General features: G+C 35.3%; 1 protein-coding gene across 2 annotated transcripts in view; it reads right to left on the minus strand.

The window, feature by feature from the left end:
- Nucleotides 1-2,401: 2,401 nt before the first annotated feature.
- Nucleotides 2,402-18,762, minus strand: part of LOC134538268 (polycomb protein suz12-B) — a 56,486-nt gene continuing 40,125 nt past the window's right edge. For both annotated transcript variants that reach the window (XM_063379435.1, XM_063379443.1), the window contains exons 10-11: nucleotides 11,307-11,492; nucleotides 2,402-10,846 (exon numbers count right to left, since the gene is read on the minus strand). In XM_063379435.1, coding sequence (XP_063235505.1) covers nucleotides 10,318-10,846; nucleotides 11,307-11,492 — 715 coding nt within the window. In that variant the 3' untranslated portion in view covers nucleotides 2,402-10,317. The remainder of the gene's footprint in view (nucleotides 10,847-11,306; nucleotides 11,493-18,762) is intronic.

The raw sequence follows: 18,762 nt of genomic DNA on the forward strand, positions 1-18,762 counted from the left end.
GTGAACTCTGAATTAACCCACCGAAGGGTGAGTTAGATTCTACTATCTATCTTTAGATACCCTGTCCAACTGACTGTACCCTGTAACAAACTTGTTGCAAATGTTTGATATAAAGATGTTTTTGTATAAATTCAAATCATTTTCTCTTACACCCCCAGCTGGGAACCTATGTGATAATTTGTGAACAATCATAAATTCCTTTACAATGTTAACCACTAGGGATCTATTATCGCAATAACAATATTATGAAGGGATAATTGGCATCTATTGAACAACTTATTTAGCAGCCCAAACCTTGGTGTTCTTATTTAGTAGTGTAACTTTACGATCCACCAAATGGCTTTTAGAAAATAACTTAAATATACTTGTTCACCCCTTGTGCTTTCCTCTGGTAAATTTGACTTAAGTGTCTTATTAAGTTTTTTGTTTCTCAGCATATATTCCAGGTTTCTTTGTTAGCCCCGGACAAAGGGGCAAGTTTAATTATTTTAGAGCACGAAGGTATTACACCATTAAGCAGGCCAAACATCTTGACTGAAGTGTGTCAGAAGTGAGAGGGATGATAAGGGGAGGAAAGAAGTATCTGTGGAGCACAGCTTAAAGCCAAGGCCACACAGAGAGCTACGCTATGTTCGTGATTTTCGCTGTGCCAGGTGGCCAGACAGGATAGTCTAGTTTGCAATGTCGGAGACACACATGCTGTGGGATTTAATCGATGATTCCGACGCTGATAATACTCTACTGCTTCTCACAGTATGTAAACGTAAAAAAGAAATGGGATCATATAAGTTAATTGAAAAAAAGAAAGAATTTGAACAATTTCATCATTTGATGAAGGAATTGCTTGTGAGAACATAGCCAAACTTATGGATCATTTCAGAATAAATACAACTCATTTTTACAGCATTCCCTTGAAATAAAATCCCAGTCATTGTCCTGCATATGCTGCCCTATATAAACTTCCATTGATTTATTCCATAAATATTGATATTTTCGTAATCCTTCAAAGAACCTTTCCATTGACATGACTACTTAAAGCACAATACTTAGAGAAATTAAACTTTATAAAAATCAAATGCAGAAATACTGCATAATTCTGCGCAAAACAGATTTTTTACTTATCTTCATATGCGCTAAGTCAGCAACGTTTAGAAAAACAGCCGAAAACCAAACACCTGGCGATGCCGCCAGGATCACCAAAATTGCAAACACAGCTTTGTGTGGTCAGTCACACCTGAGATGCAACTGGCTATATTTTGCTAGCATAGCAAACATCACGCCCCATGTGGTCGTAGCTTGAGAGAATGAAAAATATTTTTAGTGCTACATCCTTTTAAAATATGTTCACCATGTATAGTTAAATAGGAGATGTGCAGATACATACACTCAACAGCATTATCATTATTATTTTTAAATTAGTTGATATGTAGGGGTATATATTTTTGGGAAAAAGAATCTGATCTTACATTCGACTGCAATAAGGTATTCTCGCTTGTTTCCTTGTGAATGGCAGCCGACTGCAAGAGAAGCCAAGGTTCTACTTGGCCCAATGCTACACAGTTTTAACATACAGCTGGTCTGGAAATCTTTTCGTAAAAAATATATTCCCTATTGATGTGTAACCAAAGATGAACCAAGTCAATACTCGTTGGTTCAGAATAATGAGTTTCCAACGAACTACGGAGTCCAGCTCGCAATACGTTTGGCTGGTGCTATAACTGCACATTCCTCTATGTCTTGCCAACAAACAACTAACCATCTGTAGATTAACTTGGCTTCCAATGTTGATTTCTGGCGAATTGCTAGTGTCTGCATGAGGGACGTGAAGCAGTGGGAAACTAGGCATCTCCTAACGATACCCACTGGGACGGAGCACCTCTTCAGCACAGCTGAATCTGGAAAGCTAGCCAAAACAGCTCTCGAAGCTAAGAAGCTACCTGATCAAGACATCAGTTCTAACTGATTGCTCAGTAGCAAAGTACATATTGAACACTGGTAAATAAGTGTCACAAGTCTAGTAATCGCTGGCACCTTGGCACTGAAATGGCAGATCTGGGGATTTACAAAACAATGTGGCCATTGAGGAGACTACAGACCCAGCGGCAATAAATCTTTATTTCTTAATGACAATAAAAAAAATTTCTATTTCATCCATAACTGTAAAAATGTGTATTAACACTAAACTTGTAATTTCTCACTATCTGCATAAAATTGTGCATTAAAAAATATTACATAGGTAAATCATATAGTGCCATATTCATTATATTTTCACACAGGATTTAATGGTTTAAAACAGTGTTGTTTTACGTCCATATTATTTATATTTAATTTATAGTATTTCAGTATTTGTAATATAACACAAAATTTTGTTTACATGGGTTACAAATCTATTAACACAACCTTCAGAATCTATTCTGTTTATTAAAGTTTTTAATACATGAACACATTTATCTTTTGATATACAAAAGATTTTCCCTAAATATTTCAACAGGCTCAGTGTGAAAATACTTTAATGTGCAACACCTTACAAACCATATCACACTCATTCCGGAGAGAGCTGAGCGGGACTAGTCCCCGAGCCAAACCTAACGCCGAGGGGTGATATTGAACACATCTCTCCCACATCACTAATATTTAATATAACTGCAAAAAAAAAAATATTTAGCAATAAAATGTTTCTTAAAATCACAGGTCCATCAGGAAATTCTTTGGTAGTATTTGTCTCAAAATCAGTACAGTGAATATCTACAAGTTATATTTAAAGGGAAAAGTTGGATCGCAATTCACAATCACAAGTTTTTATAACATTTGGCTTTTCTTTAAAGTATATTTTTGAAAATAACAACTAATTGAATATTTATTGAGGCTAAAGAGTTATCTCTGTCAATATTTTTTCCCAGATGTATGTCATGCTTAGAGAGAAACGAGTATTTTTAAACTCTGATGGTTCCACGACAGATGTGGATAAAAACCACAAATTACTGTTGATTTCAAAAATATAATTACATACGTAGTTACAACCCAGGCCTTGGCTCCCATACCTTTCGCTTAAAGCAAATAAGATGAGTAATGAACTTGCAACATGAGAGACTCCTGCTCTCCAGCAACCAGAATAGTGTCTACAATTCCCTGAAAGCAATCTCGTCCATGCGCACACAACACTCCCAACACAGCAGCCACAGTTGCCGACTAGCGATGGGCTGTCTCGGACTGGAGTTCTGGCACAAGTACACTTCTGGAACAAGGTGTCTGGCTGCAAGCTCGTGGGGCAAACACACAGTCTATTTACAAGCTGTATTGTGCGTCAACACTCCTCAATCTGTACACATCCCATCAGCAATCCATTTCTCGAAACTGACCTTCACGACCTTCTGCAGGTTGAATAATATTACAAACCATACATGGCACAGCTTCGCACTTAAAAGCAATAACAGTGTAGAAGTTATCACAATTCCCAAAGTCACACATACAAACTACTACAGATAAGGAAATTATCTTGTGTGTGACAGTACAGCCCCTCAGGGACAGCAGGAAACATGTCTCACTAAATATTGTTACTGTATTCCCTCACATAATCACAACCTTTCTCTGCCTCTCCTTATCCCTCCGTCATCGCTCACTTGCAGTCTGTTTTGCATGCCCTTCCTCTCTGCCGTTCCCTGCCTTCGCTAACAGTCGCCACCAACGCTGCACAGTGTTTATCCTGTCTCATCTATCAAGCCCACAGAGGATCAGTAGCCATTAACAGACTGTATAAAGTGTCTTAAGTAACAGTTTAGCACCACAGATGTATTTTTCAACTAAGCTGTTCCCATCGCTGCTGAGTGTTTGAGTGAGATGTGAACATTTTCTATTGAGCTACGCTGCTAGCAGCTCTGTTCCCCTCTTCCAGAGTCAAGAGATAAGTTTGTGATTATAAAGTGACCCCTAGTTTTAATAAATCCTAAATGAGCTAATTAAGATTTGTTATGCACATTTTTACAGTAAGAGGTTGCCACTATTAGACAAAATGCAATTTCACCAGATTTGACCCAACTGTACAAGACTTGACACAAGTTAAAGTAACTAAACTTAAAACAAAATTCAATTCTTATGCTTCTTTCCATGTGCAGGTTTTGGAAGATGACTTCAACAGAATTAATAATATTGTATTCCGGCCAAGTGGTTTTCTGATAAGCCCCTTTTACAGTAAACTACACCCTGAACAAATCTTAAGCATGCTTCCACAAGAGAGGAGCCCAGCATCTCTACCTGGATTAATCCTAACACCTCTACAGCTACTTCTACATCTTCCTTGGTGCCTGAAGAAGCATCATGTTAAATCTTTGTGCAGATTAACAACACAGAGTTTATTCTTCTCTATTAAAACGTAATGGGTATAAGAACCAAGGCAACAAATTTTTAGTCAACCTTACTCACAATGATGATTTGATACGTCTAACTAAAACATGATTCACGCAACACAGTACTCACATTATTTCAGTGACAACTACCTATTCTTTAGGACTGATAAGAGACCCAGTACAAACTTTGATGGAAAGAAGTGGCAGGGTTTTGATTGCTGTGAACAAACATAAATTCAGAAACGTAAAACCTACACAAGAATTTGATGTTATCGAAATCGAAGCAGTCTGGATAAAATTCACAACCTACCAAAAAAATCTTCATCATTGGGAACATTTATATTCCCCCTCAAACAACACACTCAAAGTACACAGCTTACTTTGAAAATCTTGAAGATAAGTTTCTGAACACAAGGTAATCCCCAGCCTTCTGCCCAACTTCTCAACCTAATATTGATCGTTGTTTGGTTACTAAAGCTCTCAATCCCCTTGTTAAGAGAAGATACATTTCATTCTGCTTTGGAGATAAAACTTCAATTTGACATACTGTTAAATAAAAAAAATGCATCATCTTCATTTATAAACTACAACATCAGTGACTATCTCAGACTTTTTCAACGCTCTCAGATACCATGACTGGTCGTCATCTAGAATATTATGGTTGATCATTTAACTTATACAATGAATAATCTCATTAAATTGTATACACCTATTACTGTGAAGAAAATTCCTAAATATCCATATTGGTATTCAACACAACTAATTAAGTCTCAAATAGCTGAAAAGGTATGATCACAAATTATGTAAACACAATATGAATCCTCACTATCATTAATTATTCATTATTCTTTCAATGCTGTAAAGAAACTAAGTCACTTCCATTTAGAGATAAAAACAAATGGCTTAGTACGTAATATTAATAACAAAATCAAACAAAATTCCAAAATAATGAGAAAGGACAATGATCAACATTTTCCACTTAAAGTTGATGACTCAGTTACAAATAACAATCTACTCATTGCTAATAGCTTTGCTGAATAATTTTCTAGCATCTATGTTATTACAAATGGAAACATTAACCAACCTAATTCTAACTATAGTAGCTATAACATCCCTGTGGCTAATATATCAATGAGTCTAGTTCTATGGAAAACTAAAACAATAAATTCCACACTGTCTGCAGGTCCTGATAACATTCCAAATTTTATTACATAAGGCTGTTTCTTACTACTTGCCACTCAACTGCAGCATTTATTTAATATCAGTATTGAAAACGGCACCTACCCTTGTAAATAAAAGATTGCCAAGGTCATTCCCATTCATAAAAAAGGTAACAAGGTAAATATTTTGAACTACATGCCTATTTCTCTACTAAATAGTTTCACTACGTCTCTGACAAAATTATCTTGAAACATGTTGATTTAAACTTAAAAACCAGATTAAAAAACTTTAACAAATGCCATTTTAGATTGAAAACTACTATGTACCTATGTGTTTGACAAATTTCGAAGGAATTTTGTTTAATCCTTTATGTTATACATCAATGTCAAAAATGTATTGTAATTGTAATCAATTAATTTACATTATTTTTAGTACTTTTGACTGAAGAGGACATCTCCAACACAGAAGACTTTCGGTGCTTGCCGACTCTCCTCTCTTCCTCAACTTCTCCCCCGAGATCGTCACTTTTTTTGTGTTTTCTGGGTTCCCTCTCTCTCGTGCTTCGGCGCAGGCGCAGTGGCATTCCGTCGGGCATAAGTACAGGTGTTCCCTTGTTCTGTCTGCCTTAGTAGTCTTAATCATCATGGTACTTTACTGACTGAGACTTCAGTGAGCGCATTTCTTCGACGATGGGAACGTCAGACTCGGCATGGCCTACACCTCTGTATCATTTGTCTTTTGCGTGACAGGTGCATAGTTGCTGCAACCCCTTAATGTAATTTCTTGCTTCTGTCTACATAAAACACTCGGAACTTAACAGCAGAACCAAAAACATCATGCCACTTTTATGCAAGAATTTTTTTTTTTCCTTAAATATAAACGCCCTAAAATAATAGTGCAAAATTATGCGAGTGCTACGGTAAATGATTTTGTAATATTTATAGAATATTGATTAAATTTGTCCTTGTATATAAAACTATGTCGAAGAAATCTGTACTAGGTTGAAGAAACCAGCTTTCTAAGATATTTTTAGACTTTTTGTTGGTCATGCTGAAATATGCAAAAACCATTTTCTATTGAAAAATCAAATACAAAATACACAGAGTTTAATGCGACAAATAATACTTGAAATTAGTTTATAAAATTTTCTACAGGCATAGTTTTATAGTTATTGTTTTAATAACATCCAACATTCGTGGAATTTAATTTGTATTCTAAAAATATTAAATCCGATTGAAGCAGTAAATAGGTTGATTTATGAATTGCTCCCATAAGTTTTAGTACTGATTCAAACTGGCTTTTAATAATAATTTGTCAAAGACATCTCAAAACAAAATATTGTTTAGATTATCATTTAAAACCATGGTTGTCATGTGAAGTCTGGGGGGGGGGGGGGGGGGAAAGAACACCTATTTCTGAGAAAAATAACACCAATTATTTAAGAAATAACATCTACTTTTTCAGATCTCTGGACATAACAAAAATCTGGTTACCTTTCCTCATTCACACTGTCATTAAAACATACTAAATACAATTAAGTCTGTATTTATCATAAATACTACCAAACTCAACACTTCAAATAATTAAGACCAAAGTTAGAAAAACAATTCAGGCTATACAATATTCACACATTACATTACAATTAATGTACCACACAATTATGGATAGTCATTAATTACAATTTGCTTAATTTTATCACAGAAATCTAAAGTTAAGCACTTGTATAGTCTCTAAAATAAAATAAAAACAAAATACAATATATTTATAATACAGATGCAGTCAACTTTCACAATCTAAACCCACACTTTAAAAAAGAAATTTGGTGTTACTTTGAACACCAATACTCACATTGGACTTAACTTCAAAACATCATTTTATCAACCAATATTTGGACACAAGACATTTTCTCTTCTACTAATGTACAATGCACACAGTTACATATAGTGGTGACCAAATTACAAGAGCAAGATACAACAAAATTAATAATAATAAAGACACTGCAAATTTTTACATAAGGCATACAAATACTTATAACGATTTCAAGATATAGTAATTAAAAAAAATGATACTTCAACTGCCAATCTCTTTACACTGATAAGCAAATTGCTTAGTTTAAACAGCATCAGCGTTATGACAGAGTGCAGAACAATCCCTACGGAACCCTAACAAATTACAAAATAACAAATTTACCAATCCAAACACGATCCAAGATTAATGTAGTCTTTAGTAATTTATAGGTACAAAACTATAACTTACATAATTCACTTCGAGATAGCATGAAAGGGTAGGAAGACTTGGTATTGATAAAATGAACAGACAAATACTTGTCAGCACCTATCGGTTGAGGTATAAGGTGAACATAAGGTTTACTATTTCATGGTTGTTTTAACTAAGGCTTTCACAATAGGTGGTAGAATAGTTACATTTTATTTGTTTAGAAAATAGCAAATATTTAACACACAACTTTGAATTGGTCTAAAATGAGCAAGTATAGATACAGATAAAAATACAGATAAAAATAGCATTTTTGTAATTGAAGTATTAATATTTTTACAGGTTAATGTTTTCTTATTACTAAGATGGCCCAAAATTGTAATTAGAAAATAAGTTAAAAAGTTTAACCATCCTGAAATGCATGTTATGCGGCCAATTATTTTGTCTTAAGCAATTAGAAAATATCCACAAGCAATTAATCATTCCATTTCTATCATAAAAGGAAAATAAATGAAATTACGTTTACAGTCCTCTAAAATCCATCAAGACATGTAAATTATTAACAACTTGAAATGCCTGAAAATAATAGAAAAAGCATTTTTTCTCATAGCTTAAAAATAATGGCTCTTTTAAGTATTATGTTTTAGGTAGGCCTGTGCAAAAATTTGAGTTTTTGAATACCTATACAAATAATAAACTACTCAAATTTAATTTGAGTACTTACATTTCAAAATAACGAATATTCGTTTGCTTTTGAGTACCTCGTGAGTTTGTCATATACCAGCATTCACTGTTGAGATTAAGTAATTTGTGCGAAATAAATACCCATTATTTTTTGTTTAATGGGACTTCTTAATAAAAAACCAAACAATAAGCAACGTTTTAAACATGCAATAAATGTTTTTTTTTTTTTTTTTGCTAATGTCTTGCTAAACAGTAACTGAAAAAATTGTGTAAACAATTCAAAAAATGGCATATTTGTCAATTCAAACATAAAAACAAAATATTATTTGTATTATTTTCGTCATACGCACCAAAAGTAGGTCTGACTTAGTCATCAATCATGGACTACAAAACCACAAATCACACACTCCATTGAAATGGGCATTAATTAAAAGAAGTAATTGTAGTTTCAACGGCATATAAATCAATAGTAATAACCCATCTAACATCATGTGATACAGTAACAGTTTACTTGTATGCATCTACGACAAAACAGATGTTATGGCTCTAAATATATTTTAAAAAATGTAAATAATTGTTTAAGATTTCAAATAAAATTAGCAAAAATTGTGTTTATATTGTTGAACTAAAATACATTTAACCTGGATTCTGTTAACGAAATTCGTTAATGACTAGGGTTTATGTACGTAAATATGAGCTCATTCAATCACTAATTTGGATAATACAGCATTTTTTTTTTTTTTTAAATTGCAATGGATTTCACAGTATTTTGTGGTTTGCAAAATTTTCTGGATCAATACGTATAGTAGCAGGTTGTGGAACATAAGGTGCATAGGAACTGAAATGAAAGGTTGGTTGGTTAGGTTAAATTAGGTTAGCTGCATAATAATAAAAAAATATTGTTTCCTATTTTAAACATTTTAAAATATATTTTCAATATAATAATTCTAGCTGACTTAACTTAAACAGCCTATCACTTTTTGTATTATTTGCTAAATTCTTCATAAATCGTTACATGACAAAAAAAATGTTTTTAGTGGGATTCTAATTCTCTTTTTTAGTATTTGAATTCAACATTCTTATTCGCCAATTATTTTTTATTTGTATTCAATTCAAACTAAAAAAAACTGATATCTGCACAGGCCTGGTTTTAGGTAATAAAACATTAGGTTACATTAGAACACAAATCATGTATGTAAACATAGTTAGCAAAAAAAATGCATACAGAAGAAGTATTTATTTGCAATACATAAACAGAAAAATATGCAGTCACATTCAAATGTGTTAATAAAATTAAATGAGGAGAGCAACACAAGAAAGCTTTCACAAAATGATTACTGGTTCATTATCAAATCTAACACTTTACTGCACTTTGATTTTAGGAATCTATAGTGTTAATGTTGGTCATCACAACATGTTACTGCTTAATTGTTAATACTTAAGAAAAGGTTAGGTTTCAAAATATTATGTAATAAAGGAATGGAAAAATAAAAATAAAAATTCAATACTTAACATTTATATTTTATCAATTGTGAAAATATATGTACAGCATATTTGAATGAATATAAAACAGCCAAAGGCTTGTAAAACATTTTAATATTAACAGGCAACACTCTTATGATAAATAAATTCCGACACATCATTACGCACAAGTACATAATAAGCATCTGTAAAAATACATCTAAATTGAATAATAAAAAAAAACATACTTTGAAAACCAAATATGTATAGAAACTTAAGATTTAAAAAACACTGAATCAAATATGATATTAAAAATATTTGACGAGTATCAAACGGGCAGTGAGGCATTGAAAAATGTATCAAAATATTTGGCATGACAATTTAGACGGGCCGAGAGAAAGGGCCACCGGTTGTTCGAAAATCATCAGGAAACCCGGGGGCACACCCACGGTGGCTAGCTGGTGCTCTTGGCTGTCGAGCCATCCAAGTGTCCAGCTTTCCGCCTGTGCGTGTCGGCTTGGGCGGTGGTCAGGCTGAGCGACTTCCTGCGTGGGGGCAGGGCCTCGGGACAAGCCGGGGAGGCAGGGGAATGGCCCGTGGACTTGCGGCGTGGAGGAGCGTCGCCCTTACGCACATTCTGCACAGCGCCGGCCAGCGCCTTGCGACGAGGCTCCGGGGCAGGGGCCTTGGCCTGAGGTTTGCGGCGCTCCGCAGGGGGCCCCAGCTTCTCCTGGGCCACCCAGCGGGACCGCTGCACCTCCCAAGACGTGCACAGGACGCGCCGGGTCTCCTCATCCGAGCTGGTCATGTCCTGAACTTTCTGGAAGATGTTGTATATCTCAAGTGGGCTGATGAGACCAAAGTCGAACAAGCTGCACATGTGCACCAGGAAGTTGCGGTAGAGGTTCCTGCGGAGCAGCTCCTGGCCCTTGGACTCTAGGAAGAGCGTGCATGCCAGCGGGATCTGGCAGTCACCCACGAACCTGCGCAGATAAACGCACACTCAGCACCCAGCAACCTACCAGGTCAGCATTACCTTTCAGCATTAGGAATTTGGACTGGTACCACATTTTGGAGGTAACACAGAAGCCATTATTTTAATTGATCACGGATCTTGTTCATTTTCTAACCCAATTAATAAATTTTTATTTTTACTGAAAGACTCTGCAGTACTAAATGTTTACATTAATATAATAGACGTGGTGCAAATCACAAAAAAAAATTAAATAATGAATGAATGAAACAATACAAATGAATCCCATTACAACAGCTTCATTTTAAAGTATACATATTCAGAACCCTACAAGATGTTTTACATTTATTAATAGTCTGGTATTAAGTATTGAAGTTAGAGGTTTTAGAGGCACACTGTACAGCAGATGAGACTGCCCAGAGGACAGCCAAGATAGGGGAGCAGGTAGAGGGAAGAAGAAGCGCGCGTACCCGTGCTTCATGATGTGGAGATTCCACATCTTCATGAGCTCCTTTTCGCCCTCGTTGACGTCCAGGAACTCGTCGATCATCATCATGGTCTTGGTCTGCAGCCACTTGGGGTCATGCTCTCCCTCCGAGTCCACATCCATCTCCTTGGGGTAGATGGGCAGGCAGGTGGTGGTGTGATGGTACAGCCTGCCACACACCACCGCCACAGCTCACCACAAGAGTTCAGATGTCTAGTCCACAATTTATAAGCTGCACAATACTAGTAATGTTAAAAATAACATATATACCTATCCCTCGCTTAGAATGTCTTCAGATTGCACGGATTCATTTAGTACGGTGTGAATTTTACTGCCCCAGTCTTGAATAGCACATTTGTAAATTTAAGTTAGCATGAAATCTCGGCAGGAAAAGTCTAGATCGACGCCACAAAGTATGTTTCAACTTCTGTAAACAACAGATGTGCCGTGAGATACAGTTAGCCAAACAAGGGGGGAAGAGATGCGCGCGCAGGTCTGTCTACGCTATCGGCTGTTGTACAAACATCAGCTATGGCAAGTTAAATTGCGGCTGTGGAGAGTAAAGAACCAAATGTTTTTGTGTCCGCACGTATGCCACCGTGCCGTACCATCGTCACCTAGCCACAAACCGGGCCATGAACTCAGTCCAGCTAGTGGCAGGGAATTCACTCAAACAAAAGCAACATCTGCCCATTCAGCTGCTGGTAACTCTACGTGCTTGATCACTCATAATGCATCGTGTTCAAGTATTTGAGACAAAACTACAAGTATTACGGCACGCAGATTGTCATGAAGACCATGGTTATGTTGGTCGCACTTTAGTTTTCAGCAGGTCAACTGTGCGCACAATCGTACAAAATAAGGACTCTATCAAACATTTGTATAAGTCTGATGATGTTGGCTGTACTAGCGAAAATATATTTGACATTAGATACTGGAACAGAAATGAAAAGATGATTCACGTGGAAAAGGTTGTAAATGAATGTTGCAATGAAAAAAATAATCATTGACCTGACAGGATTGGTGTGAACCAGGTGGTGATATGCGACTAAGCACTTTAATTTTTGAAAAATTTAAATGTAATTATCCGAACAGTAATATCGGTTTCACTGTCAGTAAAGGGTACTTTGGAAAGGTATGCGACGTGAGTTTAAGGTCACGCCCGGGCGGGCAAGTCAACCAGCCGACTGACGATAAAGTACATAATCACAAATTTCTCGTTACGCGATGTCATATTTGTCATACAAAGTGCGATGGGAGGAATATAAAAATTAATGGTGTGACATATTTATAGTTGAGTGTTATTCAACACATTTATATTACATAAAGTATATTTTCCTACACAATTTTGGAACACATTAAATAAATTAACATTGCTATTTATGGAAACTAATGCTTCAGAATACGCGACTTCGAATAACACGAGCATTTTTAGGAACGAATTAGTCTTGCTAAGTGAGGGATAGGTGTGTGTGTGTATATATATATATATATATATATATATATATATATATATATATATATATATATATATATATATATATATATATTTCAGTGTAAAACCAGCTTAGCTATGATTGAAAAATACTGTGATAACATTCTTCATGATACCTTATAAATGTTAATTGTGTATGATATACTGTCACATATTGAACAAATAGTATGTAATATTTTAACAATTAAGGTTTTTTTTTTTAAAATAGAAAATCAATGGCAATGGAGGGAGGGCAAACCACAGCAAAAATCTTCGTTGTTTGCATGCAGTTGCTGCACCGAGCTTTTCTCATTACTACATATTAGCACTAAAGGAGCACAAGACAGTTGGCTTGGACTAGTTTAGCAACCACGTTTATATACTGTAATTACCAGAATAACCAGCACACAAGTTTTCGTAAAATATATGTTGAAAAAGGATGGTCTGCAGCTCATTAAAAACATGACGACATGGCAACACCATATGGCTACGCTGCATAGCACTAGTTCCATCAAGCTACATCACTGGTTAACCTGCTTCTGCTGAACGTACTACGAAGTACGAACATCTTGCACGTGTTTTGTGAGTGTGTATTTCTGTGAGAAAAACATTGCAATGATTACAGAAGATTTTTGGTTGTGATCATCGGTTGCTGAAAAAACCTAAGTTTCACAAAATTGAATATTGAGCTGCGGGAAGAAAGTACATTGCATAAAGTTGTAGACGTGACTGGAAAGAAAAAAAATGTTTTTGGGTGATGGTGTAATGCAATAAAATTTATTTTAAGGTGAGAATCTGTTACATGTGAACCTTCAGAAATTTACCAATTTATTTAGTTCGTATTATTGTAACATAGCATTGATTGCAGTCATTCATGGATGAGATGTTAATGGCGCTTCACTGCTGTAAACAAAAAAGATGCAGTTGATTGCCATTTTACATTCATGACTTAGTTTCCTTATATTATGGTTAACATGTTATCATTCACAGTTAATCCATGAATAAAATATTTACTGCATGATAGGGGTATGCGAAGCTTCGAAAAGTCGAAGTAGAATTGAAGACTAATTGTCTTTGACTTCATCTTAGGGAATGGGAGGAGAACCATTCAAAATGTTAAATATGGATTATAACTGCGGCCCTGAAAAAGTCACGATAGCAACAAACGCAAAAATAAAGCAAATTTTGATTTTTTGAAGTGAAAAGGTGATTTTCTAATTTCTTTCAATCTTTATCACAAATTTATACTAGGGATGGGTTGAGTACACATTTTTATCGATTCCGATACCGGTACCGATTCCTAAATTTCGATTCTCGATTCCAAGTCATTTCAGTTTTAGATTCCTGGTAATTCTGGTCACATAATTAAAACTACTTAAGAATTGAATGCATTACGTAATGATAATAACATGCATAAAGGATAATTATAAACTTAGGATTAAATGTTCAGGTTTTTTTTTCAACTACCAGTGAAGAAGCATCTTACATAAAGTTTGTTTGCTAGTACTAGGCTGTGCACAAAAATGTTCAACATTTAGACAGGGTTCTTTAACAGGCGATAACGCCGATAACATAACATCTTTGTTGAAAATGGGTTCAAAAGTAGCACTACTTTTTTTGTGGTACCTTTAGACCTGGTTGGTGACAGTGCTTTAAACAAAAGTTTACTCTGTTTTTCTGGTAGTAATGTGTGCCGGGATTTCAAATCAGGGTAGCTACACATTTTCAGATATGAAATTCCTTGACTTTTCCAGGTTTTCCAGTCTAAATGAAAATTTTTCCAGGCCATTAAAATAATAATTGTACTCGGTAGCATAAGGCGGAAAGTGTGGATATGGCATTTTTATCTCACACATATTGAACTGTTAATATATGTCTTTTGTAATTGATCAAAATCTTTATGTCCCTGACAAGCTGTTGTCGGTATATAGGGAAATACTCCATGTGGGATTGCTTTAGGATATCTGGAAATGCACTAGTTTTTTTCTTCAACAGTAAGTGTCGAGACTAACTACACTTAAGGGATAATAAATTTAATATAATCTGTTAATGTACCTAAACATGGATTTTTTTTAAAACTATGTATAAATGTAGTGAAATATGTACTACTAAAAAAAAAAATCTTTAAATATACTTACTCATAACAACTCACTTTTCAGAGAACTGGGATAGCTTTTCAGTTTCAAAAAGCAGAGGCACAAATTTAGGGCTATCGTGGAAAACCACTTTCTTATATCAGATCACACACTGTAAGGCCTAGGTCCATATTGTTTACAAATGAGCAGAAACAAAAAAAATAAATTTACAAAAGCTGGGAAAAACTTGTAGTAAAATGTCAGAGAAATCGTATCACATGTTTACTGCTTGTGATGTTCGTTATCTTACATATTAATTCTCAGAGAAAGTAATGTCAGTTTTCTTAAAAAAACAAACCTTTTCTACAAAATTGAGACTTTTTTGATTTCCATGTTTGTTTCGTTTCAAGTTTGAAATTAACGTTGCCTTAAAAACATTCCAAAACTTTCGTACATGCAATGTTTATTTATTTAAATATATATGTATTTAAAGTCAATGCTATTGGAATCAAGGCAAAACACACATACTATCAGTGGTAATTACAAATTTGATAACGAACTACGCAGTAAAGCGCTCAAAGTTTCCTCTTCATGCTGTTAACCAATGTAAACAATGGAAAATGGTTTTCATATTACCGTTTCTACAAAAAAATTGAAAACCACACACTATAATTTAACAAACTAAAATTCACACACACACTCCAAATCAAAGGTAAGCCCGTAGGCCTTTATTTTCATTTATCCGTAATCCATAGCACAAAACGGTAAACGTCTCACGAAAACAAAGCAAATTCAGCCATCATAACCGTTTTTTTCCGCTCTGCCACGATCGACTAATCAAAATCGCGGGAAGTATTGATCATGGTCAGTATCGATCGCGTTGCACAGCACAACAGATCGTCATGCGAAGTCTGTAAAGCGTTTATTCATTTATTTATTTATTTATTTGTTAGTTTTGATGTCGGTGACGTATTAAATTTGAACTGCAGTTGGGCGAAGATGTATTTGGTAAATTTTACAAGAATGTAACAATTCTATGCAAATTCCAGTATGTTTCTTAATTTCCCTGACTTTTCCCTGACTTTTCCAGGCTCCATGAAATTCCCTGACTTTTCCCGGTTTTCCAGGTTTTCCCTGACCGTAGCAACCCTGCAAATGCTTCATTAAATTGGTTGTAGATTTGGAAGTACCGCCCCGTGAAATTTGTGCACTACAATGATTACAAATTGCATATTTGTCATTTTCACTATTGATGCGAAAATGTTCCCTAACTTTAGACATGTTGATACAATATCAGATCATTCGCCACGTAATTTGAAACGACAGTCGGCGAACATTTGTTTTACTAACAAACTAGCAAAACACTATTTGTGCCAAATAAATAGCATAATATTATGCGAAACAATTTACAGTAAACTCAATAGCACGACGGTGAATTACTGTTTTCCTTTGCAAGTAATTAACACGAGTCTCTGTTGGCGGTATGACCAGAGAATTCTTTAAAATCGATTGTTGCTTTCATTATACAATTTGTCCCGTACGCAACGAATCGATACGTTTCGACTTGACTTTGTTTTATGGGCACCAGAGGTTTTGTGGAGACCATCATCCTTGATTGGATCACAACTAAAATGGTGATGACACGTGATGTGATCTCGTTTCATAACCATCACTTTCTTCTCAAAAAACAATGGACTTTTCTCAACTGTAAATAAAATTAATTAGTCTTTTTACAATTTATTTACGTCTGATACATGAGTGAGGAATAAAGTTCTTCGATCGTGGAGTTTTAATTAGAGGTTAAACATGCCCGGTAACATTGTTTTTATTTTTTATTTTTATTCGTATAAAATTAATATTTAATCTTAATGAGCATTATTAGGAATTTTATGCGCATACGGCAGGTAAGATATATTAAAATATGTAAGAAAAGCTCAGACGAAAATATATTACTACTGTATTTGCTTAACTTAACCGATACCTAACCTACCTTGCCCTTTTTTAGTACCCGATACTGAGTACACAAATTTTTTAATAATCGGTGGTATCGAGGAATCGGAGAATCGAATCAACCCATCCCTAATTTCTACACAAATAAACAAATGTTACATTTTCTAATGTGCTCGTATTTTGTACCTCTTCCCCCCAACATCGAGAACCATCACCATATTCTGACATGCCAGACCGAGGTCTCGAAAAACTTACTAGAAAAACTACACGTTCTGCATCTAAATTGCATTACTTATGCCTGTTTTGACAGTTGTTTTTCTTTACGGCCTTTGAAATATCGGCAGAGGGCTGGACGAGCTTAGTTGAAAAACCACAAGCTCTCTCTATTGCATTACTTATGTTTGTTAGGGCTGTGCGAATGTGACTTTTTCAATGCAAATCAAATGTGAATCAAATAATTGCAAATATTTGCGAATAGCGAATAATTTGCGAATATTTTCTAATTAAGTTCTAAGTATAAATCTGAATAATTAGTCAAAATTTGGCATATTATAAATTGTTGTTTAAAAGAGTAATGTTCTTTAGCTTTATATACATTTTTATTACTCAAGTAACATGTAAATTTTATGTCTCTTCTAATGGTTTAGTAATAAAACACAATCAGTGATATAGAAATGTCTTCATCAAAAGCAAGCCTACACCTTGCCATCAACATTACGTAAATTGCAGTGCAAAAAGACTAATTCCTTTACATGTTCTGGATCGAGGCATTGCCTCTTGGAAGTGACAATGTTCCCAGAAGGAGAAATACAACGTTCTGAACTTCAATTCTTCTTCTGAAAATTAAAAACGGCAAAAAAGGTTTATGAAAGTAAACACATCTTCCATGTATCAGTTTTATTTTCCGCAGTAAATAGTCAAGCGATTACCAATTGATTTATCGAAGAGTTGTTTATTACAACTGCTCGTAAGCATGGTCAATATTCCGTTCTCAGAGTCTTTTGGAATCAAACTTGTCAAGGCAAAATAATTTTTAATGAATTTTGTTTATCGTGTCTTTTTAATTTTATCTAATTATTTATGTAACATTTTCGGTAGTTTAAAAAGCGATTGCGCTGGAGCAATTCTAGCAACACAATTCTCTGGCCATTATGGCCGCTGTGTTTACTTTTCTATCGTTAAAAAAAATTCTCTAGATTTGTATTAGTAAAATTAATAGAATGGTGACCAAAGAGTATGTGTGCATTAGTTTTTAAAGGTTATTATTGAAAGCTGATGCGTTGGCATTGTTTTAAATACAGTAAACTCCCGGTATACCGCGCCCCGATAGATCGCGGAATCGGGTATATCGCGGGTCAAACCATGTCCCCCAATCAGAAATGAATAATAATAATAATAACACAGTAGAACCTCGTTAATTCGTGATGGTCGGGACCGAGATAATCACGGATTACCGAATTTCACGGACTAGCGATTAAAAGCCCGGAAGGTCTTGTCAAGCTTCTCAGACACCGGCGTGCAGCTGGGTAGGCCAAGGTCATGTGACGTAACATCTACCGAGGCTTACTGCGCCTTGGCAGCAGATGGATAAAAAATAGTAAACTCTCCATTATTCGTGTTAATTGGGACCCGCCGATGCCCGGATAATTAAAATCCTGTAAAAAAAAAATTAATAAACCCGGATAATCCGTTCACGGTAAGGACCGTCTTCGAATTAGTCTCGGCTTAAAAAAATACGGCACTGCCTAGCCATTAGTTCACGGTCATTTACAACAGCCAAAGAGAGAAAGATAAGATCGTGCTGGCCTTGCACCACCCCCCCCCCCCCCCTCCCCCTTGTACAGCCGAATGCCAGCCAGACACGTCACTCGCCAGGCGCCTGCCGTGCGTTGGCGGGTGGAAACAAACAATGGGAGACGGGAAGCAGAAGTCAGGACATC

This window comes from Bacillus rossius, chromosome 1, assembly GCF_032445375.1.
Source record: "Bacillus rossius redtenbacheri isolate Brsri chromosome 1, Brsri_v3, whole genome shotgun sequence".
NCBI lineage: Eukaryota > Metazoa > Arthropoda > Insecta > Phasmatodea > Bacillidae > Bacillus > Bacillus rossius.